Here is a 25444-nt window from a genome sequence, read left to right as displayed (position 1 = left end):
TCTCTGCTTTCGGTGCGTCTCTTGTGCTGTTTTTTTCTCTTTGTTTCTCTCTCCTCTTGCTCACTGTTTCTCTGGTTCTCGTTTACCTTTGCTCTTCTCTCTCTGTCTCTTCTCTCTCTCTCTCTCCCTCCTCCAGCTTCACTTTTCTCTCTCTCTGCTTTCCTCTCTGTTTGCTTGTGTCTTGTTGCGTCGCGTGCTGCTTCATCCTGCTGCCGTGTTGGTCGGGTCTGGCTCGTTGGTGGCACCGTGAGGCAGGGCCGCTTGTTGGAAGTGGGTCTTTTCGAGTGGATCGCGTAGCACAGGTTTGAGGTGAGTGATGGCGCGCGATGGTCACTGGTGTAGATTTGACTGATGCCGTTGAATCCGACTTCTTGATGCGACAGTTTATCCGTGTGGGGGCTGAGCCAATATGTTTCTCGCAAGAGGCGAACCACGGTGAGGCGATCGTCAGTTACTGTTGAGAGAGCAGGGCACAACTGGGATCCCGCTGCTCCTTGGCTGCCTCTTGGCTGGCAGGCACATGGCAGTCCGCCCTCTGTCCAGTCCGACAATGGGTTGTCATATATTTGTATTTGGAGGGGGCTCATGAACTTGATGTTATGGGTTTAGAAACACCATGAGTAGTGATGGAAGGCAGCTGTACGATGCGTGTCGTTCATCAGATCCACAAGAGGCGCAAAGTTGGCTTTGGTACCGATCCGGATGCATTCGAGATGCTGTCCAATACAAAGATACGGTACGTATGCTGTTTGGTATGTTGTTGTGTGGTATTGGTTACACTTTGAATATGTCACTGGATGGGGTGACGTTATGCATGTTTGCATCATCCCACAGAATGGCGATACACCACTGCACTGGAGATGCTGTTAAAGCACGGTGCTGATGCTAAAGCCAAGGACAACGTCAGTACAGCCCATGATGATGATGATGATGATGATGATGCTGATGCTGATGATGATGCTGTACCTCTACGTCATGCTGGTGCATCATCCCACAGAATGACAAGACACCACTGCACTGGGCCTGCGAAAGGGGTGATGTCAAGGTGGTGGAGATGCTGTTGAAGCGCGGTGCTGATGCTAAAGCAAAGGACGAGGTCAGTACAGGACCTAACCCTCTTGCCCCTTTATCCCCATTGTAATAGTGCACCTGTACCATGATGATGCTGATGCTGATGCTGTACCTGTACGTCATGCTGATGCATCATCCCACAGCGTGGCAATACACCACTGCACGGGGCCTGCTTTAACGGTTGTGTCGAGGTGGTGAAGATGCTGTTGAAGCACGGTGCTGATACTGAAGCCAAGAACATCGTCAGTACAGTACCTCCTCTTCTCCCCTTTACCCCCCTATGATGGTGCACCTGTACCTCATGATGATCCTGCTGTACTTGCTGATCTGTACCTGTACGTGATGCTAATGCATCATCCCACAGAGTGGCTTTCTTCACGAAGTCAGTGCATTACCTCTCTCTTCCTCCGTTACCCCCCTATGATGGTTCCACCTGTACCATGATGATGCTGATGCTGACCTGCACATGTACGTCATGCTGATGCATCATCCCACAGGATGGTGGTACACCACTGCACAATGCCTGCTATAACGGTCATGTCAAGGTGGTGAAGATGCTGTTGAAGCACGGTGTTGATGCTGAAGCCAAGACCAACGTCAGTACAGCACCTCCCTCTTCCCCCGCTGCCTACTCTGATGACCGCTTCTTGCTTTCGCCTTGCGGTGGTGGTGGCAGTCACCCAGACCCGGCATGCTCCCTCGAGATACTCCATGTCGTCCATCTCGCTTGAATCCCTGGCCTTTCCACCCGCTTGTTCCATCCCTTCGCTCCTATTCCCCCGCATCAAGCATGTTCCTCCAAGGCTCGCGACCCGCTCTATGCCCCTCGCTCTCCCCCGTCTCTCCTGCTTCCGTTCTTGATCACCTGCACCCACCACGTTGTCTCTGCCCAAAGCCGCATTGACACATGAGACACCTCTGGCGTCCGTGGCCTTTCTCGTTTTTCTCTCTCGGTGCCTGAAGCTTCCAGCGTATCCTGCTGGTGCTCGTGTTCTGCTCGTGCTCGTGTACTCCTGCCCCCTTTGCCGCGCGTTTGCAAAGCCAAACTCGTGCCTGCTGCCACGTGCCGCTGTCTTTGATCTTGTCTCCCACCTTGCGATTTCCATCACACTACTTCTTTACTTCTCCTCACCGTCTTTCGATGGCAATTCTTCACTCGTTTCTGAAACCGCTTAACAGAATGGTGACACACCGCTCGCCTTGGCGTGCCAAGGGAGACATGGACACATGCTGGAGCCCGTCCTTGCAGCTCACACAGCTGCACGAAAGGCCCAAAACCGTTCAACCTCTACGCAAACCTCTCATCCAGCAAGCAAGAATTCCTCCTCGCAGGCACGTTGCTGCCTTGATCGATGACGCTGCTTCGGTCAATTTACTGGCCCGCACTCATTTGCTTGTCCTTCTAGACTGAAAGCCACGTTGCCCGGCCAGCATCTGCTCCATGCCCAAAACCACAAACAAGCTCAATTGCAGCCCGCTCCGAGCCGCCTCAGCCCCCCGCCTGGCTACCCCCGCTGCCCAGTGCTGCCCCGACCATGGCGGTGTGTCTACTATCCTGTTTATCCTTCTGTCTTCTCTTCCATCCATTTCAACTTTCATACTCGCACCACCTCACAAAGACCTTGCCCATGCAACTGGAACAGACGACGTTTTCGTTGGTTGTGGCAGTGGAGGCTTGGCTGGAGCCGCTGCTGCCCAAGCATACGACCACCCACCCATTTCCGCACCTCGACGCCTTTGTCGACGGTGCCATCCGACACAATGCCGGCGTGCGGGCCTCTGCCACATCGATCAAAGAGATTATTAATGCAGCGCCCGTGGATTTGCCTCATATGGACTGGACCGCTTTCCGAGACACAGCGACCAAGGCGCTCTCTGCGCTTGATCAAGTGTTCAAAGTGCCCGAAGCTCTATCTGCTCGCACGAGCCAGCTGGATTTGAAAACTACCACCCTCGCAACAGAGCTCAAAGCAATGCACGACCTGGTCTCTCAACCCAACTTGGCACCGGTGCTTCACGCACTTTGTGCAGCAGTGACGCAATTCCCCCGCCTGTCAGCCTCCAGTCCTCCTGCCCCGAAAAACCCTCCTGTCAATCTCCCAGCGGCCATTGACAAGCTGGTCCGCCTTCAAAACGTGGGCCCAGCGCGCTCACGTCTGTTGACCGCCAGCAACAAGCAGATTGAGGTCCTCATACAAGCGTTTGTCGATGCTCTGGAAGCCGTGGCGCAAGCGGGCATCAAGGACACGAGCAGTCGCGTGCAAAGGTTACAACAACAAGTCAAGCGCCAGCCAGTCGATCGGGCATCTACACCTCAAAGCTTGCCCAGCGACTGGAAGAAACTTTGCCACGCCCACACGAAGCTCAGTCAATTTGACCAGAATGGGCTTGACGCGGTCGCCCAGTGGCAAGCCCCGCCCGACTTGAAGCATCATGCCTGGTATCTAGCATTTGTACATCACGAGGCCGAATCTCTGGCGAAACAACTGCAAGACATGATTGACTGGCAAGCTCAGACGCTGTCCGTGTTGACCCAGTGCAAGGAGCTTGCAGATAGTCTGTCCCAGAGCGCTGACGACCCGACCGCTTCCGCACATGAGGAGCTAGCGCAGCTGAATGAGCGCATTCGTCAAACGATGACTGCTCTGGATATCTTACCAGACGACATGCGCTCAGGCCTTGAACAACAACTGCGGGAGATGAGGGCGAAGCAAGCCACCTTACAAGGTCAGCTGCAAGGACAGTCACACGTAGATCACATGGCCAGGCTAGCGCAGCTGCTGCACCAGCACTTTCCAGCTCTGCTGGTCTTTTTGCACCCTGAGCAGAGCACGCTGGGAGCGCGGCTTCGCACAGTGCTTGGTCCCGACCTTCCAGAGAGTCTAATCTTGGAGGCCTTAACTGAAGTGGACCGCACGTTGTCGCTGTCCAGCCTGGGCCAGCTCGAGCTTTATTACAACCAAAATCACAAGGTGTACAAGGCCCGCGCCACGCTACCAGATTATGAGGAACAAAATTTGGCCGTCAAAGAATATGCATTTGCTCTGCAACACAAACAAGACCAGTGCCGTACATTCCTCCGTGAGCTTCGCGCCATGCGTCGACTCGAGCACCCACACATCCTCCCGGTCCTCGGCGCGCTCGTGGACGTGCACAGTGGCCACCCGAGCGCCTACCTGGTACAGCCGTGGTGTGCACAAGGGGATTTGCAGCAGTGGCTGAGCAAAGCACGCCACCTGGCCACTTCGACCGTGATTGCAGGACTCATGACTCAGCTGCGCACGGCTCTGGCGTTTATGCACAGCAAGGGCCTGGTGCACCGAGATGTCAAGCTGAGCAATGTGATGCTGGACGGCAAGGAGGACCAGCCTGTAGTGCGGCTGGGCGACTTTGACATTGCCAAGGCCGCCGCCGAAGCCACCATGTTGCCATGCACGGCCACTGCATCGTCAGGCACAGCCGGCTACGTAGCACCCGAAGTCCTTTTCGGTGGGGGCCGCATGGGCGCACGTCCGGCACAGGATGCCTTTGCCTTTGGGTGTGTGCTCTACAACACCTACATGTACCCACATACGGTGCCACCTGCACGTGTACCAACGGATCAGCTTGCTGCAAAATGCAGGTGGAACACACAAGCAGGAGATGTTGCCTGCAGCTTTCCGCACCTAGCGGCTGAAGTCAGTGTAATGTCTTGGCTGGTTTCGTCAGGGTCGGCTTGTTGGAGTCTGATTCTTGTCAAACACTGTTCGTTCTCACGCTGAAACCTTTTGTTTGCAGATGTGCGATTCAACGAGCGAATTGCACAAGGAAACGCGGGCCTTGCTTGCAACAGATCCGAAGCAACGGCCAAGCCTATTCAGTGCCGGCCAGTTGGCAGCACGACCTGTCGCCGGCCCAATTGGACCGGCCATTGATGTTTTGCGCGACGCGCCCGAGCTGATTCCCGAGGTGCGTTGCTTGATGATGCCATGCCCGTCTCAGCAAACAATTTCATTTAAATCTATTGTGTAACTAGGTGGCTGAACTGCTGCAGCAGCTGAGCGCAGACGGGCGAGGGCCAGCACATCTGAGAGTGCAACGTGTCAAGCGCGTAGAAAATCCAGTGTTGTGGGAGCGTTACAGCGCAAAGCGACAGGAGATGTTGCACCGCATCACAAACCAGAAGCACTATGATGAGCTTCAAACGGCCAAGGTGGATGCCCTCTCGGGCCTTCCAGCCTTGCTGCGAGACAGACCCTGTCAAGAGCGCCTGTTGCTGCACGGCATCCGCCCCGATAGATCACTGCGCGACAAAATTGTGCGCCTGGGCCTAGACTATCGCTTTGCCGGTAGCGGCGCCGGCCATCGCTTTGGTCTTGGTGTCTATCAGACCGATCACCCCGGCAAGGTAGGGGTTTTGCACAGGTGTTTTCTTTCTCGGCTGCTATTGTGCGCAGCCATGTTTATTGTTCTGATGATCATTTTCTCGTTGTAGAGTCATCAGTATGCCAAGCCGCCTGATGCCAATAATGAGCGGATGCTGATTATCACGCGGGCATTGTTGGGCCATGCCTTTGTCCATAAATCACCCGACTCCAAGGCGTTGGCCCCGCCTCTCTTGCCCCATGCGCTCAACAATGAGCGGTGCGTCGCCTTGCTGTTGGTCAATCATGCATGTTAGCCGTGGCAGAGATCCCTTTTGTCTTGACAACGTGCTTGTCCTTTATAGATACGACTCAGTGATCGCGACGCCGGCTGGAGAATTTCACGAGGTGGTCATGTTCGACAACGATCAAGTCTACCCTGAACTGGTCGTCTACTACACGGCAGCTTAGATTTACTCAACCATTGACGTTCAATCTCATTTTCTTCGCCCACGAGTGTGGTGCTGTCCATGGGGAAGATATATCATCGATCGCTTTCTGAGAAATGCCTTGGAGAGTTTGGCTTGGGCAATACCAAGGCATTGCGCGAGGCCCAGATCATTGCTCGCCAAACAATCACTTTGCTTGGTCAGGAGACTGGACTCATCTTCTTCTTCCAGGTTGCGGTAACTATCAAATTGAGACGATGGGGCATCAAGTAATCCTCGCCAAGCCTAATATGTTTGGTTGGAAGGGAATGGGCTTCAATTTGATAATATACCCGGACATCGCGGCAATGGCCTCGAGGGAAAGGGGAGAAGAAGAAGAACCGAATGAATGGGAAATCTGCCTGAAGAGACGCCAGCTATTGACTCCGCACAACCAAGGAAAGGGACGTGCAGTAGTTCAAGAATGAACGATAACAATAAGAGCAAAAAACAGAAAGGAAAGCAAATCAAGTAGAAAGGCAAGAAGCGCAGCAACGAGGCACTCTCTATGTGGACACAGCACTGCACATGGACAAGATGGCCTCGTGGACACACACACACACACACACACACACACACACACACTGGACGACATCAATCATCGGGCACACGGCGAGCTGCACGGAATCGCAGGGTCTGACGCACGATTCATCAAAACATGAGCGCCGGGAAAACGACACGGGCTCGCACTTTAGACGAGCGAGCTCGTAGTGTGCGGATCTGCTCGGTCCATGGCGGGATGGCGCACAAAGGCCGAGGCTGGCGAGGAAAACGACAGGCTTTGAGCTCCGTCATCATGCGGCATCGACCGACGACGCTGCACCAGCAGCGCCACAACCACCAGCACACTCAAGGCCAAGCCTAAGGCCACCAGAGCAGTATGATACGCCGTGAGATATTGGGCCCGGATAAGTTTGATCACACTACTCCCCGCTCGATGCGCCTGTCATCGAGGACTGCTCCCTCCTCGCCCATCATATCTCAAACGTAGAAACGGACAGACCACAACTACATACCACCGGAGAGGGCTGCTACGGTGATGGTGGCCTCGCGGTCCCAGCCCGAGGCGGCTGGGGCTCCTTCCTGATCAGTCACGAGGGCGGCGGCGGCGGCTTGCTGTTCGTCATCATCGTTGTTCTCAAGCACGCACGCTCCGGGTGTCCAGACAATTTGCAAGCAGCGTGCATGGCATGGCGAGGGCAAGGTGATCTGATTCTCCACCCAGCAGACAGGGTCCAGCTCGTCGTTAATGCAATCACAGCTACCGGTGGCATCGTCATCCTCCAGGCCCGCATCGCCGCTGCCCGAGCCTTCGAGTTCGCCATCTCCTGATCCAGAACCCGAGTCCACATCGTCCTCCTCGGGCACGCAGAGCAAGTAGAGACTTCCTGCAAGTTGGATACGCTGCGACTTCAGCCCCACGGGGCACGCCAAGGTGCAGCCGCCGTCCAGCAAATGCAGAGGGTACATGCAAGCCTGGCAATAGCCGGTCTCGGTACAAGTTTGGCAGCCAGAATCGCACAACGCCTGTGCATGTGCCAACCAGCGACAGATCATTGCAATCAGAGGTTAAGATTTGCCAAAGATTAGCCCCCAAAACAGGCAGAGCTTTGAAACAAAGGAAGGCACGCCGCTACCGTACCGCCATGCCACTGCCACTGCCCATGTTGTCGTCGGCTGGGGCTGCCAAGACAGCTGAATGATCACAGCAGATGGCGTGAGCGAGATGCGCATGCCTCGGGCGGCAAACCGTCATCACGTCATGAGTCAGCAATCGGTCATGGCGACGGGCGGTGCTTACTGGCGGTGGCGAGAAGGACGCTCATCAATGCCAAAAAGCTAAATTGAGCCATGGTTGTTGTTCTTGAAGGAAGCAAGGTTGGTACGCTTGCGCTAATACCGGTTGGCAGCCGGTTCGCAAGTCCACGCTGGCAAAGAACCCACCAACAGCGACAAGGGGGACTGGCTGGGTGTAGATTCAGGCAGGGCCAACTGGGCACCACACGCTGCGCTCTTGGCAAACGTTGGTCCACAACGGCAACGGGAGGGGCACACCCGATGGGACGGAGCGGGGCGGCAAGCGATGAAAGGACGGATGGAAGAAAATAGCACTCGTGGTTTCGCGCCGGCGCCAGCAGGAGGCGCACGGCGAAAAGTTTCCACCCCAGCCTGGAGCTAGCCCGACCACAGTGGCCCGCCTCAGCGCAACATGGTATTGGTTGGGTGTGGAACACGGGCGTGATTGATGATGGGTGGGACGCAGCCTTGATCAACAGAGCCCATGGGCACGGCCATGCCGAGTCACGGGACCATGGTAATAAAGGCACTGACAGTGATGCTCGTGTTGAGGGCTGAGGCTGGTGACATGTCGCACCGGGTTGCACCATGAAGCATGGCACGCAACGCAGGACACAGGCGCAGTCCAGGGCCTGAGAAGTAGACAGGCGGTCACGGGCGGTGGGGGTTGAGGCGGAGGTTGACGTAAAACACGCGAGCGAGTGTCATGGGAAGAAGACTACTGGTGCTGATGATGTGGCCGGTTGCTGGCCCACCCCGAGTTTGCACATGGCCTCTGTCTTGCCCGTCTTTCAAGAACGTGTGATGCGGATGACCCACACCCCGTCTCTCAAGTCACGTACCATTTCGTACCATCTCGGGTTACAACCCCCATCCTCAACCTCAGTGTCTGAACCAAAGATCCTGTCCTGCATTGTCAAGGCGCGCTCACATCTGTCGGCCATACACTCTTGAACGTCCAGAGAATCTTTGCAGCCCCTCAAACGCACACACGTACGTACACACGCATGCGCACACGGACTGCACAACAACCCAGGGTGAGCGCAGGGTGAGTGCAGGGAGGGGCAATCGAGGGTCCCTGCAAGAAAAACAGGACATTCGATCTTGTGCATCATGCCTCACTACTTTTGCATACATGCATGCATGCCCCGAAATTTGCCGCGCAACTTGAGGTGGCGCCTCGATAGCTCAGCATCAGCCATTATCGTTCGAGGGGATGCAAGTAGTAAGGTGGGTGGGAGTGACAAGACGAGCGAGTCTCTCGGTCTCCATGCGGGCCTCGTGGGGCTTAGTGGGAACTGGTGGAGTGCGGGGGAGATTGCCGAGTCCCGAGGCGACTTTGCACGGTCTCCCGGTCTCCCCTGCCCCAACTGCACGCATGCAACCGCAGACTTGCCACGAAGCGCCGTGAGTGGCCAATTCTCTGGAATGCAGGCATGTGCCTCCTTTGCACCGGTTGTGCCAAGCACGAAGGCAACGCCAGGCGAAAGTAGACTGACGGGCAGCAGACAGCCACGTCGCTGGCCAACCGTCGTTTCAAAGTGAGAACCCGCCCCGAGGCCCTGGCCGTCACTGGGCGTTGCCATTGTCGGCTATCGGCAGACGTCGTTCTGTTGCCCTTCTCCTCTATGAGCACGGCCAATGATGGTTTGATAGGCAGTGTCTGGTTCTAGCCTCGCTACCCATCCTCGTAATGGCTATTTTTCAGCTCTGTGGCGTCAGCAAAGTACATTGATATATCACATGCTTAGACGACATCCATGGGCTGAAGCCCGAGCGACTTGTGTGTGGGAGAGATAAATTAGAAAGAGCAACAAGAGACCAGACGTCGCCGGGCCATGGCTTGAGGCGAAACCAAACGACGGTCAAAGCAAGACTCAGCCCGGCGCCGTTTCATGGACAGGTTAGGCACTGCACTAAAACAAGAAAAAACAAAACGCACGCGTTGGGTCACACCCGGCCATAGAGTATTCACAAAAAACAAAAGTGACTACTGGACACACACAAAAAAAAAAAAAGCTGTTCTGCAGGCTTAAGCGGCTGTGCGGCGCCAGCTCAGCGCGAGGTTGCCTGTGGAAACTAGGTCGAGGTTGGCACCACGATCCGCCAACGTGCGACAGGAATAGGTCGAAGCTGAAGCCGTCGGCGTCCACATAAAGACTGCCGCGCAGGCATCGTCATCCAAACATTCCAGCAAACAAGCGCTGACAGACAACACCACACGCTCGCGCAACACGGTACCCGAGGCCCAGGTGCCAAAGCCAGAGCGAAAGCGAAAGCCATTGGCCAAAGCAGCAGGGGCAGTGCCCGGGGACCATGTCTGCACCCCCACAGCGCTTAGCTCAAAGCGACTTGTCAAATCCCCAAAGACGGTAGCAAAAGCCGGCAAGTCGTGCGTGATTCGCAAAAGGCTAACCGAGCTTGAAGACGTGCCAACGACCTCCTGCGCACTCGCAGTCAAGAGATGGCAGCGATACAGGGGATTGGCCGGGGAGACCTGCCACAAAAACACGGCTGCACACGTGGCTGAGAGGCGGCAGGCGGCCAAGCAATCGGCTCGGGCGGCGACCTCCAACTTGGCTTCAATGGCGTCATCGTTGAACCCTGAGCGCAAGCGTGCCCGCGAATGCACAGAGGTGTCAGGGGATGAGCTGGTCTGCGTGCCACAGGCCACGAGTTGATAACCCTCGGTATTCTCCGCAACGGCACACGCCAGTGCATCCAGGGGTGGGCTATCCACCTGGCGGACGAAGCTCAGTGATGGATTCCCAGTCGCAACCAGGTCTGCGCCGTCCAGGCCCTCGTGGGCCAAGAGATGGCAGCGCACGTGGGCCGTCACGTCTGTCTGCCAGATGAACGCGCCGCCGCAAGCATTGCTGGCGTTGCACAGGGACAAACACTCGCGGACATCTACCACGCTCGGCTTGTCCAGAATGTGGGAAGCCACAAAGCCACTCCGCACGCGCTGCGGCGCAACGTCGGATTGCTGTGGCCCACAGGCAACCAGCTCAAACCCATCTTGAGCGTGACAGGGCAGGGGCATCTGCACGGCAGTCGTGGACGGCCTGCTTGTTGATGCCTCGACGGTCGTTGATGGCGCCATGAGCCAACTCAAGGGCAGGTAGCTGGCAGAGATGGAACTTGTTCCAATGAGTTTGGGCAGCTGGGTATTCGCATCCAAATCCGCGTCCAAGCGGGCTGCATCGAGCAGCTGACAGCGCAGCAGCGGGGCTTGAGACGAGGCCCGCCAAGCAAAAACGCCGCCGCAGGCGGTTGTCGCGTTGCAAGCGGCGAGGCACAAGCGCAAGCTGGGCAGCTCTGGCTCGGCCAACACGGCCTTGGCCTGAAACGCCACTCGTAAACGGCGTGGCGCGGTACCCGAGCTATCTTGCTGGCCACAGGCAACGTTGGCGTAGCCCCAGGCCTGAGGCTGACAGGTCAAGTCGTGGTCAGTCTCCGTGATGGTAGTGGTGGTGGTCGTCGTCGTGGTCGTCGTCGTCGTCACAGTGGTCGAGGCTGTGGTGGCCGTTGTTCGGCGCTGGGGTAAAGTGGTCGAGGGATCGGGGCCTGCGGTAGCTGCCGTGGTCGACGACGAGTCCTCAGGGCTCGTGTGGACATCGTCGGGCTCTTCCGTTGCCGGCTCTTCTGTAGCCTCCCAGTCTGACGAGGCCTGACAGGCGACGTTAAAGTTTACCAGGCGCACGGCCATGGCGTCTGCCTCGGAAATAAGATGAGGGTGGAAGGCCAGGCTGGGAATGCTTACAATCACCGAACCTACGATAACATTGATAGTCCGCATACAAGGCCGGCGCGGCGTGAGATGCGTGTCGACCTAGGGCGCAAGCGACTTTCACGACCTGCCCATGCCCGCCTATTTCCTTTTCTTTTTTAGGACATTTTATTTTTCAATAGATGTCAACGTACGGGTGTAGCCGTCGGGCGAGAAGACCCAGGCATTGCCATGATAGAAAAGATGCATGTTGCCGTCTCGACGGACCCATGACGAGCGCTGAGCGGTCGTGCCGGCTCGCACATAAGCTCCGGCAATGCTCGTACCCTCGTGGATGGCTTGCACCATGAGCTCGTCACATTCTAACAAGATGAACCAACGACGAGCAGCAAGGGCAGATAACAACATCAAAATGAGACACCAACGTATAGCAGCCCGGGGGGGCTTGTGTCCAGCACCTTAGAGCCGAGCGCACCTGCAGGCAGTTGGTCGACGATGCCGGTGGGATCGAAAAGAGTAAAATTGTAGGCCAAGCTGAACAAGCTCGAACGCATAAGAATATTGGCAATGTGCACGGTGATGGTCACGTCGTCGTCGCCTGCCGCCAGCTTGGGCAGGCGTTTGACGCGGAAGGTGGTGGCTGAATCGCCGTAAAAGTCGTCATGTCGCCAATCAACCACCTTGAGTGGGGCGCCGTTCAGGGTGACGGTGATTTCCGCAAAGACAAAGGTCGCATCGGTGATGGAGACGGAAAAGCGCCCAGAGCTGGGAAGAAAGGTAAAGGGCACATAACCCTCTGGCGGCCAGGTCACCACGCTGGGCGCAACCGTTGTAGCAAAGTCGTCAAGGACCCACAGGCTGTTGGCTGCCGCCACGAGGGGTTGGCTGGCGGGTGGGGCAATGTCTCCGAGCCCCACCTCGACCAAGTTGGGATAAAGAAGCCAGCGGCGGTGACCAACGCGCTCGTGGCCCTCTCCAAAATTGTCCTATGCCAGCAGAACAAGCACAAACGTGTCGAGTCAGGGCACGTGGCCTGTCTGGGTGAACCCTCAAGGCGCAGCCACGTTGATGATGAGGCAACAATCAGGGAGGAGCTGGCACGTACCATGTAGGCGTCGACTGCGCGCGTGCCGTACACGTTGAGCGCCAGATTGCTGTAGCGAGCAGCCAGGGCCGCGCGATTGGAATAGCAAGGGGCATCTGAATCCAATTCGTGGACAGCTTTGCGGGTAGCTGACACGACGAGCGCAGCCGCTTGGCAGTCACGAGATTTGTCCAGGTTGAGGGTCACGGAAGCAAGCCCGGCCCAAGTTCGGTACAGGTTAATGTGCGAGAGGACCAGGCGCTGGTGGTGGCTGGAGAGGCCGCCCGGCGCACAAGTGGCGACGTTACCGTTCAGCCAGGACTCGCCGATTTGGCGGTCGTCGTCCAGGAGCAGGCTGTCAAACCCCAACCAGCGCTGATACAAGCCGAGGGCTGCGGCACGGTTGTGGCGGTCAAACGCCGAGATGGCGCGGCGGTTCCGAGATGTAGCCGACCCGTCCGTTTGCCCGGGGTTGGTGGCACTGCCGAGCTCGGCCCAAGTTGGGGCACTGCCCAGTTGTTTTCGGGTTGCACCGACATTGGTTCCGGTCAAGGCAATAAGAACGAGAAGAAGATTCACAAACGCAAGATGGCAACGATTGGCGAGCAATGCCCCACGTCGTCGATATGCGAGCGGCGGGGCCATGGCGATTGTGTCGACCCTCGTGCTTTGACCGTTCCGACCTCGATGGGTTTAATGAAGAAGATGCAAGGGAAGCAAAACGTTAAGCCAGTGAATAGGTTGGCGTCGGCACTGAGGCGTAGGGAAAGAGAAAATACGCCCAAATTGTGTGTGCCGTCAATGGTGGCGCGGTGGCAGAAACGTCAAGGCACACCCCATCAGCACGACGCGTCAGAATGCGTGTCCGTTGGGCTTAGCAACTTCTGCAAGTACCCCAAACGGGGATCCCAATGACCATGACCAACAGCAAGGCTCGTGAGCATGCAGGGCGGACAAGACACACACAACTCGCACCGTCATCAAACACACGCAAACGCAAGCCCCGGACGCCAGCACTGCCCAAGGGCGTCCGCTTGCCCTCCCAGTTCCCAGGCAACCAACGCCCCAAAGGGCAGCTCCGTCAGGACCAATGCCCGGTCACACACACGGCATTTTCACTCACCTGGATTTGGGGAGAAAAAGAAAAAAATCATTTCGCCCTGCGACACACACACACACACACACACACACACACACACACACACACACACACACACACACACAAAAATTTTGCAACCCGGTATGCATTCATGCAAGCAATAGGTCTCGAAAGATCAATTCTTAACAGTCCCCTTTAATGTATACTCTCCCATAAAACATCTGACATTTCATATGTTGCAGAGAACACACACACACACACACACACACACACACACTTGAGCGCGCTGCTCGGACGGAGCTCGCTGACGGCAACGGCAACGGGCAACGGCAACGGGTAACGGCAGGAGCTGAAGAGGCTGCTGGGAGAGCCTGTTGTTGAGGTCACAAGACAGGGTGTACAGTGTGGAACGTACAACGCAAGCATGGCTGATGTCGAGGCCCTGCGGAGGGGCAAGAAGCTGTTTATTCAGAAATGCGCCATGTGCCATGCCACACATCCCGTATGTTGTTGTTGTTGATCCTGCCTCGTCTGCGAGCCAATGCCAGTGCCGGTGCCTTGTGTGATTGACCATGGGCGCGTGGTGCCGACTACAAATGATAGCAAGCGCCGCACAAGTCGGGCCCCAATCTGGCGGGGTTGTTTGGCCGTCAAACTGGTCAAGCGCCCAATTATCCCTACACCGATGCCAATCGCTCAAAAGGTGGGTCCTCGTGCCCTCGTGCCTCGCCACTAAACCCTCAAGTTTAGTGCCCGGTGGTGGTGCCCGCAACATACCGACTGCCGCCTGGCAAAATCTCACTGCTGACCGGCCTGTTTGGGCACAAAACATTGATGCTTAGGCATCACCTGGACCCGGGCCACGCTGGACACGTACTTGATTGATCCTCGCAAGTACATTCCCGGCACGAAGATGAATTACCCTGGCCTCAAGGATGCAGGCCAGCGCCAAGGTGGGTCTGCCGCTGCCCTCCCCGAAAACTTTGAACGCTTACCAAGGCCCTCTTGGGAAAGCTTCAAGGCTTCGAGAGCCCTCCCTCGACTTCATTTCGCCTGCTTGATGTCATCCAATCCCTCACGATGACCTCTTTTGGGGAATAGACTTGATTGCCTTTTTGGAAAAAGCCACAGCCTGTGCCGACGGTCACCGCGAAGCTTTTGGCCTTTAAAGCAAACGTCCAGTTTGCCCGCCACCTCTTTGCGTTGCGCCTTTGCGCATTCTGCTGAGCCATGCGTGCTTGCCTCGGCTTTCTGCAAACAAACACACACACACACACACATACATACACACCAGACTTTTGACCCTCTCGACCTCCAGCTGCCTTTGTCGCTTTTGCCCTGAGTCCCCTCCAAGGGGATCTCTCCTCCTTTGAAATGAACTTTATACATGAACTGGCCTCCTCTGACTATTGATATCGCTCGTCCATCGGACGTCGAGCACAGTTGTCGGGACCTTGAGAATCTCAAACGCAAGTTTTCATGCCTGCAGTTGCAGCACTACTCGATTCAGATCACCCAACCAGCAAATGGACAAGCCACAAAAGAAAGAAGAAGAATACATCGCCCCCCTAGCCCCTGAAGCGAACAATCACAAAACGCAAAACAAAAAGATCAAAAGGCAAGGGACATCGATCAACGAGGCCGAGGGGCATGGAAACACCGTGTCAAGTCAAGCTGCAGCCACGGCAGCCGAGAACACAACCGACGCACATCGCGACGCTCAGCGACAGATACATTGGCTCCTTACACGCGATCGTGCATCTTGACATCACTGGAATCCTCAGACTCGCCCAGCACCAACGCATCCACATCCACGGGCTTGTAACCCGCAGAGTTGACGGGCAACGCCACCTGCACGCCCTCATCCGGCTCCACCTTGGAGAGCAATTGGAACTGCTCCTCATTACGCACACTAACCCCCACACCAATCATGCCACGTGAGTTGAAGGCGTCATATCCACACGACAGAGAACATGCAGAAAGCAGGAGCAGGTGGACGGGCCGACAACTGTTTTCCGGCTGGGGCTTGCACAACATACCCAAAAGTCGATTGGACAAAGGGTGGGGGGTGGGACGTCAATCGAAGAGTGTGCTCGGGAGTCACAACGGCCGTGAATCGAAACTGTGCGACCTGCGTGCCAGGCTTGCTGGTACGCACCGAGTACGGCACCAGCAAGTTGTGTTCAACACATTCCTGTGGCAGCGCATAAACCAGACTTGCCATCAGATACGAGATTCTGGGCAATCACAATGCGCCAAAACTACAAACCAAAGAAAACCAAAAATAGGAAGAGCTTACCTTGATACCCAGAGGCGCACCCTCCGTCTCGAGGCGGTTGGCGGCAAACCACATGGTGGGGAAGCGACGGGCAATCTCGGCATAGGTGTGGCGTGCAATGCGTGACTTGAGTTGATATTCCACGGCCAAGTTGCGGATAAGCACTGCACACGACCCAAGGGAGAAGACCACCATGCACGGGCGTGAGTGGAAAGAGCATGGAGAAAGCAGGCAGGCAGGCAGGCAGGTGTTCACCGCAAGATCGGAAAAAAATAAAAATTGGGAAAACGCAACGGTCTTGAGACCAGATCCTGGCAGCCAGTGAACAAGGGGATGGGTGCACGCACCTGTGGGCTTGATATCACCGCTACGGAGCTTGGGGGAATGGTTGCTGACCATAATGTCGATGGTGAACACGTCATCTGCCTCAATCTCAAAGCCATCAGGGGCATCCTCGACCTGAAGACGATTCAAGAAGACCTTGTTGCCTTCGTGCACAAAGCGCTGAATGGAGCAGCTGAATGTCTCCTCCGTGGCATGGCAGCCAAAATCACGGCAAAGCTCGTGAACAGCCTGCGTCAGTTGCTGGCTCTGTGCAGGGGTGGAGAATGCACGTGAGCGGCCTGTCGGAAAAATGTGGGGCGCTTGGCCATATTCACAGGGACAGAATCAAAACGAGCCAAGAAATTCAGCAACAAAAAGCAAGCAACAGACCTTGACGCCAGGGCGGAGCATACGATGAACAAGCTGCGAGGCAGCATAGGCGGCGCACACCACGTCGGCGCGGCGGCCCCGCATGGGCTGATCACCCAAGCCTGCAAACGGGCACGGCAAGAGGCGGGTGGAAAATCGTCATTCAACAATAGCTATGCTTGTTTAAGCCCAGCGTCACGACGCCTGGAAGACGTGTACGCACCACAAATGTGGGTGTGACCAATCTGGGCAATGTAACCATCCACATGCACACCAAAGTTGCTGCAAGGAAGCGCCCAAATTTACACCCGAACACAAGCACGAGACAACAAGTGAGCTTGGCGCACTTTTGCGCATTCGGGTGCGGGAGGTGGATGGCAAGACGTGGGTGTGGACTTTTGAAGGCTGTGACGCACATCTTGACCACATCACCGGCCGCAAGGAGCACGCCAGGGGCATGCTGGACGTGAAAGCCGGCAATTTCATTGACAGCCATGCAAGTGGGAAGGGCAATGCCCTTTTCCATTGTCTCGCCGTCCTCGCCCTCAGAGGCTGGGAGCTGGAGACAGGCGGAAAAACAGAGATAGAGGTGAGGCAGGGACGGCGACGAGGAGGAACCAAGCAAGACAACAACGCAAAACTCTTGCCATACCTCGGCAATCAGGCGCTCCAGATTCTCGTCGGTTGCCTTGGACAGCTCACTGATATCAGCACCAGGGACGCACATGGGCAGCAACTGTTGCAAAGTCTCATTGCAGATACGTGCCGCAGCCCGGTACTTGCTCAAGACGTCCTGTGCAGAGCAGACCACATTGAGCGCGAGCTGATGCCACAAACCCCAGCCAGCGGTTGGCTGGGGGGGAAGACCAGGCGCAGAGCCGCGACCAGGGACTTGGGAGATGCCGCAACAAAGAACCAACCTCATTGAGCGTCTCGCGCTCGACACCATACACGGCGCGCGGCGCCTCATTATCAGCCGCAACCACTTCCATGACTCTGGTTTGCTGGATGTGCCTCAAAAAAAAAATACTAGAGTACGAGCGTCTCAATAGAGATACCAACGCCCACGCGAACGCAAGTGTCACGGATGTCTGGCCTCGTACGTCCACCAGCAGCCTCTATCCAACCCGCGCCAACAACACAAGGCAACTGCCAAAATCACCAGCCAGCCGGCCACGATGCCTCCACAGACCAGGGAAATGCTCTCTCACACACACGCGCGCGCCGACACAGAGAGAGAGAGAGTGTGTGTGTGTGTGTGTGTGTGTGTGTGTGTGTGTGTGTGGTGTCAGAAAGAGAGAGAGAGCGACACGTGGGGGAGTTGCTGCATTTGTCTGACAAAAATATCCTTCATATCCTGTTTTTTGGTTCTCTCTCTCTTTCGCTCGTTTCGCTCTCTCTCAGCACACACGCTCCTTCTCTCCTCTCTCTCTCTGCTCTCTCTCGTGTCAGTCTCTATCGCTTCTCAGGCTCTGGCTCATTCAACGCCCTCACTCGATCATAATAACATTGGAAATCGAATAAGATTGCAAGCATCGGGTCGGGTGTCAAGAGTCGAGTCGAGAGAATCATAAGAATAGGGAGGCCAAGCATTCGGGCTGACCGGTCAAGGGCTATGGGGTCGCTTGCTGGGGCGCGCAGCGCCGAGCCCCACAGCCATGCCGGGCGGTAAAGGCACGTCAGGTTGGGGAGACAATGTTGGGCTCGAGGACAAGCCACTTTCTGGAGGGGCCGTGGCAGCAGCTGGCTGTGGTTTCCGGAAGACTTGCCAGGCCCGCGCGTGTCCTGATGAACACCACCAGACATCAACCCACCACAAAAGTGCAAGAGTGCATGTGACAAATGCGCGGTGCCTCGCGAAATGAATCAATCAGGCTCCCACGCGACATACCTCGTCCCTGAATCACCACGTGCTCATCCACCAGCTCTAAACCATGGCACTCGTTCAGCCATCTACTCGACGAGAGCCCAATAAACCAGCACACCACCGCGGCATGAGCTGTGCCGTTGTTGGACAGCATCGCCGACTCAATAAGCCCTACCCAGCAAAGGCGGCCGGCTGCAGCGTGATCCGGCCCATAAAGTAATTGTACAGAGCCGTGCGGTTCCGATCCCGCGTGTACGATGGCCACCCCTATCCACAGCAGTCCAGCCATGCAACGCGTACAAACAAAAGTCAGCTCGGCTCGCCCCAGTCCCAAGCACCCTCGGTCGTGCGGCAGGTGAGGAGGGCTTGACCCACCTGATACTGTACCACCAATATCCCGCCAGGCAGCAACAGCTCCACCTGTACCGCAAACAGCAGCCGCAGCCCCTCGTCGCCATGCGTCAAGTGTACAAACTTGGGCACGTCCAGACTACACGCATGCCCCGCAGCACCATCCGCATGAGTTGATCGCCGGCGCCTCATGCCCAGGATCTCGACATGCGCACATACCACAGGATTGTATGAAAGCGAGGCGCTGCCGTGGCCGCCGCTTCGAGAATATCGCCCGCCTCAAAGACAACATTCCGGGGAAAGCTTTGGTCATTCTGGACCACCGCTGCCTGCAGCTGCTGCTTCTCCGCGGCTTCTGTCACTGCCATGCCACCGCCACGGTAATGTGAGCGTGCGACTGCGCCCCCAACCGAGCAACTTGTTATTCTCGCCCCACGAATCGACCAAAGTAAAAAAAAAAAAAAAACTTACGTTGACGCGCCTGCTCTGCAAGCTCATGTCGAGATGGGCCCGCAGGTCCCCCACGAGACCCGCTGGGCGGGCTGTGGGCCGGTGTGTTGCTAGCAGTGGCCGCTCGCTTGGGCGATGGCGGCCCAAAGAAGCGACGGCTGGTCCCACCCAGCGATTCAATCTCTGTGGATGTGAACACACGCGCGCGTTTACAAAGGTTTAGGATGACCCTGATCCAAGAGGGCCTCGTACAAGAGTAAGCGTCCGCAACAAGAGGTGGAAAATGAACCCCATGTGTACACGGACCGTCATAAAAACGTTTAAGTCGATCGAGCTCCTGCTTTGTCTGCAGCAGCGTGGCGCAGTCGCGCTCTTGGAATCCCGCAGCAACATGGTCGCTGCGGCGGGGTGTAGGCTCGAGGGCGCCCCGTTGTAGGGCCAAACTTTTGGGAAAGTAGCCATAGAAGCGTGAGGCCTCGACCTATTGACGCACAACGCACATAGCCACACATTTGTGAACCCGAGCTGAGGCAGGGTTGGGGTATTGCAGCACAAGGCATTGAGCACGCTCGAAATCAAACCTCAAGGTTGTGGCGAGCCTGTGAAATAAGTACGGGATCAATGTCCAGACCTCGCACCGAGGCGGGTCGCATGTATTGTGCCAGCTGTATGGCAAGCTGGCCGGTATTGCACCCGACATCAAGCACCCGCTTGCCCTGAATCCAATCTACGATTCGCATGTCAGCGGCTGTGAGCAAAATCCCAAGCACGGTCGGAAAGAACAGGCCCGATAAGCGCACCCAGATCCAACAGAGCCAGACGCAGGTCCAAGCCATGACGCCGCGCAAGTTCCAGGCGGTGCTCCAGGGCCTGTGTGCGCTCGGGTAGCGGGCGCCGGTTGGCGGGGCAGTTGCCTCCAGAAAAAAAGCGCTCGTTGAGGTGCACGCGACGGCGCGTTTGATCGCGTGGAAAATTTCCATAGAGATATATGGTCTGCGGAGTGTGGCCGGGACGATATTGCCGCAGAGTATGGGGCCGTGCAGCTCGCGCAGCTGCTTCGCGCACAGCGGCTGGGTTGATATCTGCCGGGGAAGATGCCTCCGTCGAAGCCCCTACTGACGAGGGGTTCTTTGCAGTGGCAGCACCACGGTGAGGAGCGCTCCCTTTTTGCGGGCTGCTTGAGGCACGCGGTGTACCGCTACTGGTACCAGCCACACTGTTAGCAACCCGGCGTGTTGGCACAGGCAGTGTGTCGAATTGGGGCCTCTGCTCTGTGGTCGCCGATTCAACGGCACTTGAGGCAGAGGGAGATGCCGGAGGTGTGACATAGCCTGGAGCACGATGCCGACCTCGACCTCGACGTCGATGCCGACGATGGCGGCGCTTGCCTGAGCGAGCTGCGGGTCCTTGAGCCGCGCCTTCCGACACTGGCGCTCGCCCCGGTCCTGCAGTACGCTCCGCATCACCGCCATCACTATCATGAGCATCAAAGTCCAGCTCCTCCTGACCATCGATGGCCGACACCAAACGACTGGCCGATGCTGCAAATCTTTCTGCATCGTCTCGCCTCGACGGTGGCAGGCTCAAGATGCCGGTCGGGCTGGAAGGTTGTTGTCCAGGAGTAAATGCAGCGGGGCTGGCGGTTGGGTTGAGCTCGAGCTTGCTTCGCTTGGGCCCACCCCTCGGCCCATCCTGCTCGTGACCCTGTGCTGCTGCTACCACAGACAAAGCGTGTGATAGAGTAGCGTCATTGACCGAGGGCTGCTCACTCGCTGGAGTCCTGTGAGGCGCGCCCGCCATCCAAGGCGGTCGCAGGCCCTGCGAGAAGGGCACGCGGACAACAAGCTGAAACCCTATCTACACGGCAGGGGGTGGCGCTCAGCGCCAAAGCAACACTATGCCACCATGCTGCCCATGCTCGCCGAGGTCCTCTTGCCGGGACCTGGTCCGCCCCGACGAGGACCGGGCGGCCAGGCAAGGCGCTGCAGTGGCGACGTCCTCCTCTTTCGAGCACACCCGGCCCTCGACCATCCAATCCTCAAGATACCTCCCAAGGCAACAGCCACCTTGTACACTGCCACCACTGCTCCAGCTGCTCTTCCAACTCCTCTGCCGGCTGCTTCTCCGACTGCTCTTCCAGCGACTTCAGCTGCTCGAATCGGTGTGAGGGTTGTAAATTTTTAAGAAAAAAAAAATGATTTTTGTTGTTTTTTTCTGTTTTTTGCGTTTTTTTTTTTCTCTGTGTGTGTGTGTGTGTGTGTGTGTGTGTGTGTGTGTGTGTGTGTGTGTGTGTGTGCACGTCGCGTCACTGTGTGTGTTGTTGTTCCCCACTGTCTCTCTCCTTCCGTCCCACTGACTTTCCCGTGTCTCTGTGCCTCCCTGGGTCATTCTGCTTTCTCTCAACGCTTCTTCTTGTTCTTGTTCGTCTACTCTCCCTTTCGCTCTATCCTCCTCCGCCTTCTCCACAGGATTCGAAGCACACACACAAAAAGAAAAAAAAGCTGGAACGGCGTGATGGAAAAAAGGATTAAAAGTCGGATTTTTGGGTTTACACGCTGCTGGTAAGCTGTTTCTTGTCTCAATGAGGCAACGAGGCACATCAGCGATGCCAAAACAGCGACAGGCAAAAGATACCTTCAAAAAGAAAACAAGAAAAAAAAAAAAGACAAAGAGTGCGTGGACTTCATGAACAGGGGAGGGAGCACGACAACAACAAGAGAGAAGAGCAAAGGAGGCAATTCATTTGCTCGACGGGAAAGAGCACAGGCACGCAAGAACAGGCCCGCATCCAAACTGCTTCACAAGTGTTACCGCTGAGCAACGGGGTGGAGCAGCATTTGAGGAAAATGCGGAACAAATTTAGGGCGCAGCGAGCATGATACGGATAAAGTCTTCCTGGGAAATGGCCGAGGAGCCAGCCAGACCGGCCTCTTTCAGCATCTCCTCAACATCTGTAGGCCAAAAAAACGTGTTCGGGAGCATGGTCAGGAAAAGGCCGTTGTGGCTAGTGGAGTGCGGAAGGATCACATCGGTACGCACCTGAAGCGCTCATCTTCTCGCCAAGGTTGCACATGATGTGCTGCAACTCCGAGGCCGAGATGGAACCCTTGCCGTCCTTGTCAAACACTTTGAAGGCCTACATTGGATCAGAACAGCCGCCAAGTTGGGTCAGAGACAGCACACAGCAAATCTGGGTGTCTGCAAGCGAATGCAAACACATACATCGCGAATCTCCTGGGCGTAGTCGGCGCCGGATTGGAACTGGCTGACGGCGGTGTTGACCTCGGAGAAAGCCAGCTTGCCCGAACCACTGTCGACCTGAGCCAGAATCTCCTACATTTGTGCAGACCCACCAGAGCATGAGCCCAAAAAGGCAAGAACGAGATCACTTGAGCCTCAAACTTGGCTGAGGTCCACCCTCGCCTCGAACAAAGAAGGAGGCGTGTGCCAGGACAAGAAAGAAATGGAAGAAATTGAAAAACACCCACCTGCAGCTGCAGCTCCGAGGGGTTGTGGCCAAAGGCACGCAGAACGTTGCCCAGGTCGTTCGACTTGATGTAGCCCTGCAAGATAGAAGGAGCCATAAAAAGGGAGGCCGAGGAGTATTAGGGATTAGGCTACAAGCCAACAACGCCGGATCGTGTCACCCACGCGACGTAGGAAAGGCGCTGTTGTCACTCGCAAAGACCACACTTACGTCGCCCTCCAGATCGTACAGATCAAAGACCTCCTTGACATCCATGTTTGCGGTGTGTGATTGGTGAGCTACAAAGGGTATCAGCTACGCATTGTTCCAAAAGGGTCGGTACGCCACGTCCAGGATGAGAACTTTGCCCCCACAGCTCGGCCACGGCGGGATGGGCCAGCTCGAGCCGGCAGAACACAGAGAGACCACAACAAAACACGACAACCACAAACGACACTGTCTGTGCACGCGCAGATCCATCCGGGTGCCATCGCGCCCTTGCCATCCACTTGTCCCTTGATCATCTACGCCCGCCGGAGCCTTTGCTTTTCGGCTCTCTGCTGCACCGCAGCGCAGCGCGTCTGCCACTGCCACTTGGCCGCTGGAAACGCGTCATGGCACCGACCACTACACCCCTCCAACAACCCAACAACCCCACCCACCCCCAGCACACTACCCCTCCTACCCCACCATGACTCGCACCCCAAGATCGCAACAACACGTCTTCAAAAAAGGACCCAACACACTCGACCGCGCTGCCATTTACACACACACACAGAGACAGAGAGAGAGAGAGCGAGACACACACACACTCAGAGAGAGACACTCTGAGAGAGAGGGAGAGAGAGAGAGAGAGAGAGAGACGGGTAACGTACCAGAGAGAGAGAGGGGCGGGAAACTGCCGACAACTGGGTTTTGTGAAAGAGTTGAAAAGTAAAAGTTGATTGTCAAACTATACAGATTTTACTTTGGCGCCAATATTCAAATGTGTGCTGCGTGAAAGGATCATGGATCTGGGGATGGTACGAGTAGAATTTGCAACAAAACGGACAGATACAGAGGGGGAGGATGGAGAACAAGACCATTGTTCTGACAGCAACGAGGAGACGGACAGCAAGTGGTTGCCCATAATCTCACGCAGCACACACACACATCCATGAAAAAGACAAAGATAACAACCGCGGCACGTGGCGACACCTTCAAGTGACCAGCATGCAGCACCACAACATCAAAATGCTCCCATCAGGAGAATCAAAACACGCACGTTGTACAAAACGGACCATAAGACCCAAATGAGATGCTTTGCTGGGCCAGAGAAACAAAGCGACGAAGCACACAAGGACCCACTTGCTGAAGAACAGACACACCGACAAATCTACAAACAACGCGCGCGCATACACCCACACATACAGACACCAACACATACACACGCATACAGCGAGCCCATCTCGGGAGCGCTCAGACCTCAGACATGACAAGCACGCGCTCCCAAGCCGGTGCCAATCCAACACAACAAGAGATACCATTGCAGTGACGACGATAACACATCGGCCAGTGGTCTCTGCCCACTCTGGCGAAAGACCACCGGTCCGGCACGCAACCCATGATCACGACGATCGCTCGGGCACGGGGCAAGGTAACGACGACAGACAGGCCAAGGGACACAAGAGATAAAAGGGCATTGGCACACAAGGACGTGATTTAGGCCATGGGGGCCTGCTGCATGTTGACCATGGCTTGTGCAGCGTCATCGGGAGCGTGGGCGCTATCCTGGGGTTGAGGGGCGGCCGTGGCAACAGGGCCTGGTTGTTCTGCGCCGTCTTGTTGGCCTTCGGGCCGCTGCATCTGGGTCTGTTGGGCATGCTGGGCAGCCTGGTGGCGGGCGGCTTCGAGGTTATTGACGAGCCAGGTGAGTTCTGAGAGGGTGGCGGATTTGAAGTGCTCGATGGCCTGATGGGCGGCCTGGGCATTGGCCTCGATCGAGCTCACCACGCCCTCATACATGACGCGGACGTTCTCGTTGGCGGTGGGTGGCACAACGGTGGCACTGGGGACGGGAAGCTGGGCGTTGGAGGCCACGACAGGCGGGTTGGTTTCGGCGACTGAGGTGCTGGGAGCCTCCTGGACGGGTGGATTTTCATTGGGGCCGGGAATGGAGTTGCGACGGGGCGAGCCCTGCTGTTGCACGGGCTGCGGTACAAAGGGTGGCGCCATCCAGGGCGAGGCCTGCATGAGGTGGGGCCGCTTGGTGGGCTGGTACTCGATTGGCGTCCCAGGCCCGGCAAGGTTGACAAAGCCACTGCCTGGTGACTTCTTGGTGGGGACCTTGAGCTTGACAAGCATGGTCAGATCGGGAACACCAAGCCAGGTGCAGACCTTGGCCGCCACAGGACGGGCCAGATTCTTGAGCTCGCGCCCAATGTGCTTGGGCATGGGCTCGGTCGTGCTTTTGGAACATCCAAAGCAAATGTAACTGGGGCGCTGGCGCAGCGTGTCGTACACGCCAATCAGGCCTTCATGCGCGCGCGATTCAAGCTCGGGCGGACAGGGGATGTTGCAGCTGCGGATAAATCGCACGCAGCGCTCATCGCAGACGATATCCTCGATGCATGCCTTGTTGTACGTCTACAAAGGCCGAGAGGGATCAGACGATGGACGCTGTGGGTGACAAGAGGGAGTGGGGGGGGGGGGGGGGGTTTCCAAAACCCCAGGGGAGGAACCCACCCT

The 25444-nt window shown here is 56.5% G+C and overlaps 5 protein-coding genes across 5 annotated transcripts in view; 1 reads left to right on the top strand and 4 right to left on the bottom strand.

The window, feature by feature from the left end:
- Positions 1-6910: 6910 nt before the first annotated feature.
- MONBRDRAFT_28489 (uncharacterized protein) lies at positions 6911-7755 on the bottom strand (the record flags this gene model as incomplete). The annotated part of the gene is made up of 3 exons (XM_001748859.1): positions 6911-7429; positions 7545-7597; positions 7704-7755. 3 exons carry the CDS (start codon positions 7753-7755, stop codon positions 6911-6913), a joined length of 624 nt encoding a protein of 207 aa, XP_001748911.1.
- Positions 7756-9731: 1976 nt separating this feature from the next.
- On the bottom strand, positions 9732-13158 carry MONBRDRAFT_11138 (uncharacterized protein; the record flags this gene model as incomplete). The annotated part of the gene is made up of 4 exons (XM_001748858.1): positions 9732-11473; positions 11624-11791; positions 11905-12415; positions 12535-13158. 4 exons carry the CDS (start codon positions 13156-13158, stop codon positions 9732-9734), a joined length of 3045 nt encoding a protein of 1014 aa, XP_001748910.1.
- Positions 13159-14036: 878 nt separating this feature from the next.
- Positions 14037-15009, top strand: MONBRDRAFT_33900 (uncharacterized protein; the record flags this gene model as incomplete). Its single annotated transcript, XM_001748926.1, has 4 exons — positions 14037-14114; positions 14216-14315; positions 14455-14565; positions 14714-15009. 4 exons carry the CDS (start codon positions 14037-14039, stop codon positions 14779-14781), a joined length of 357 nt encoding a protein of 118 aa, XP_001748978.1. The 3' UTR covers positions 14782-15009.
- A 73-nt stretch (positions 15010-15082) lies between these two features.
- MONBRDRAFT_33899 (uncharacterized protein) lies at positions 15083-20087 on the bottom strand (the record flags this gene model as incomplete). The annotated part of the gene is made up of 17 exons (XM_001748857.1): positions 15083-15524; positions 15652-15806; positions 15912-16054; positions 16238-16481; positions 16605-16705; positions 16807-16865; positions 17000-17142; positions 17236-17376; positions 17504-17577; positions 17776-17907; positions 18475-18536; positions 18626-18717; positions 18826-18940; positions 19021-19162; positions 19273-19434; positions 19558-19732; positions 19833-20087. The coding sequence occupies 17 exons, from the start codon at positions 20085-20087 to the stop codon at positions 15356-15358; spliced, it is 2364 nt and encodes a 787-aa protein (XP_001748909.1). The 3' UTR covers positions 15083-15355.
- Positions 20088-21817: 1730 nt separating this feature from the next.
- The window catches only part of MONBRDRAFT_33898 (uncharacterized protein), a 3987-nt gene continuing 360 nt past the window's right edge, over positions 21818-25444 (bottom strand). The window contains exons 3-9 of the mRNA XM_001748856.1: positions 24449-25342; positions 23469-23615; positions 22949-23032; positions 22740-22814; positions 22474-22584; positions 22291-22387; positions 21818-22202 (exon numbers count right to left, since the gene is read on the bottom strand). Of these exons, the coding sequence (XP_001748908.1) occupies positions 22111-22202; positions 22291-22387; positions 22474-22584; positions 22740-22814; positions 22949-23032; positions 23469-23615; positions 24449-25342 (1500 nt within the window). The 3' untranslated portion in view covers positions 21818-22110. The remainder of the gene's footprint in view (positions 22203-22290; positions 22388-22473; positions 22585-22739; positions 22815-22948; positions 23033-23468; positions 23616-24448; positions 25343-25444) is intronic.

This window comes from Monosiga brevicollis, genomic scaffold (assembly GCF_000002865.3).
Source record: "Monosiga brevicollis MX1 MONBRscaffold_26 genomic scaffold, whole genome shotgun sequence".
Taxonomy (NCBI): domain Eukaryota; class Choanoflagellata; order Craspedida; family Salpingoecidae; genus Monosiga; species Monosiga brevicollis.
Note: the sequence above shows the minus strand (reverse complement) of the source record. Positions and strands in the feature narration are given on the sequence as shown.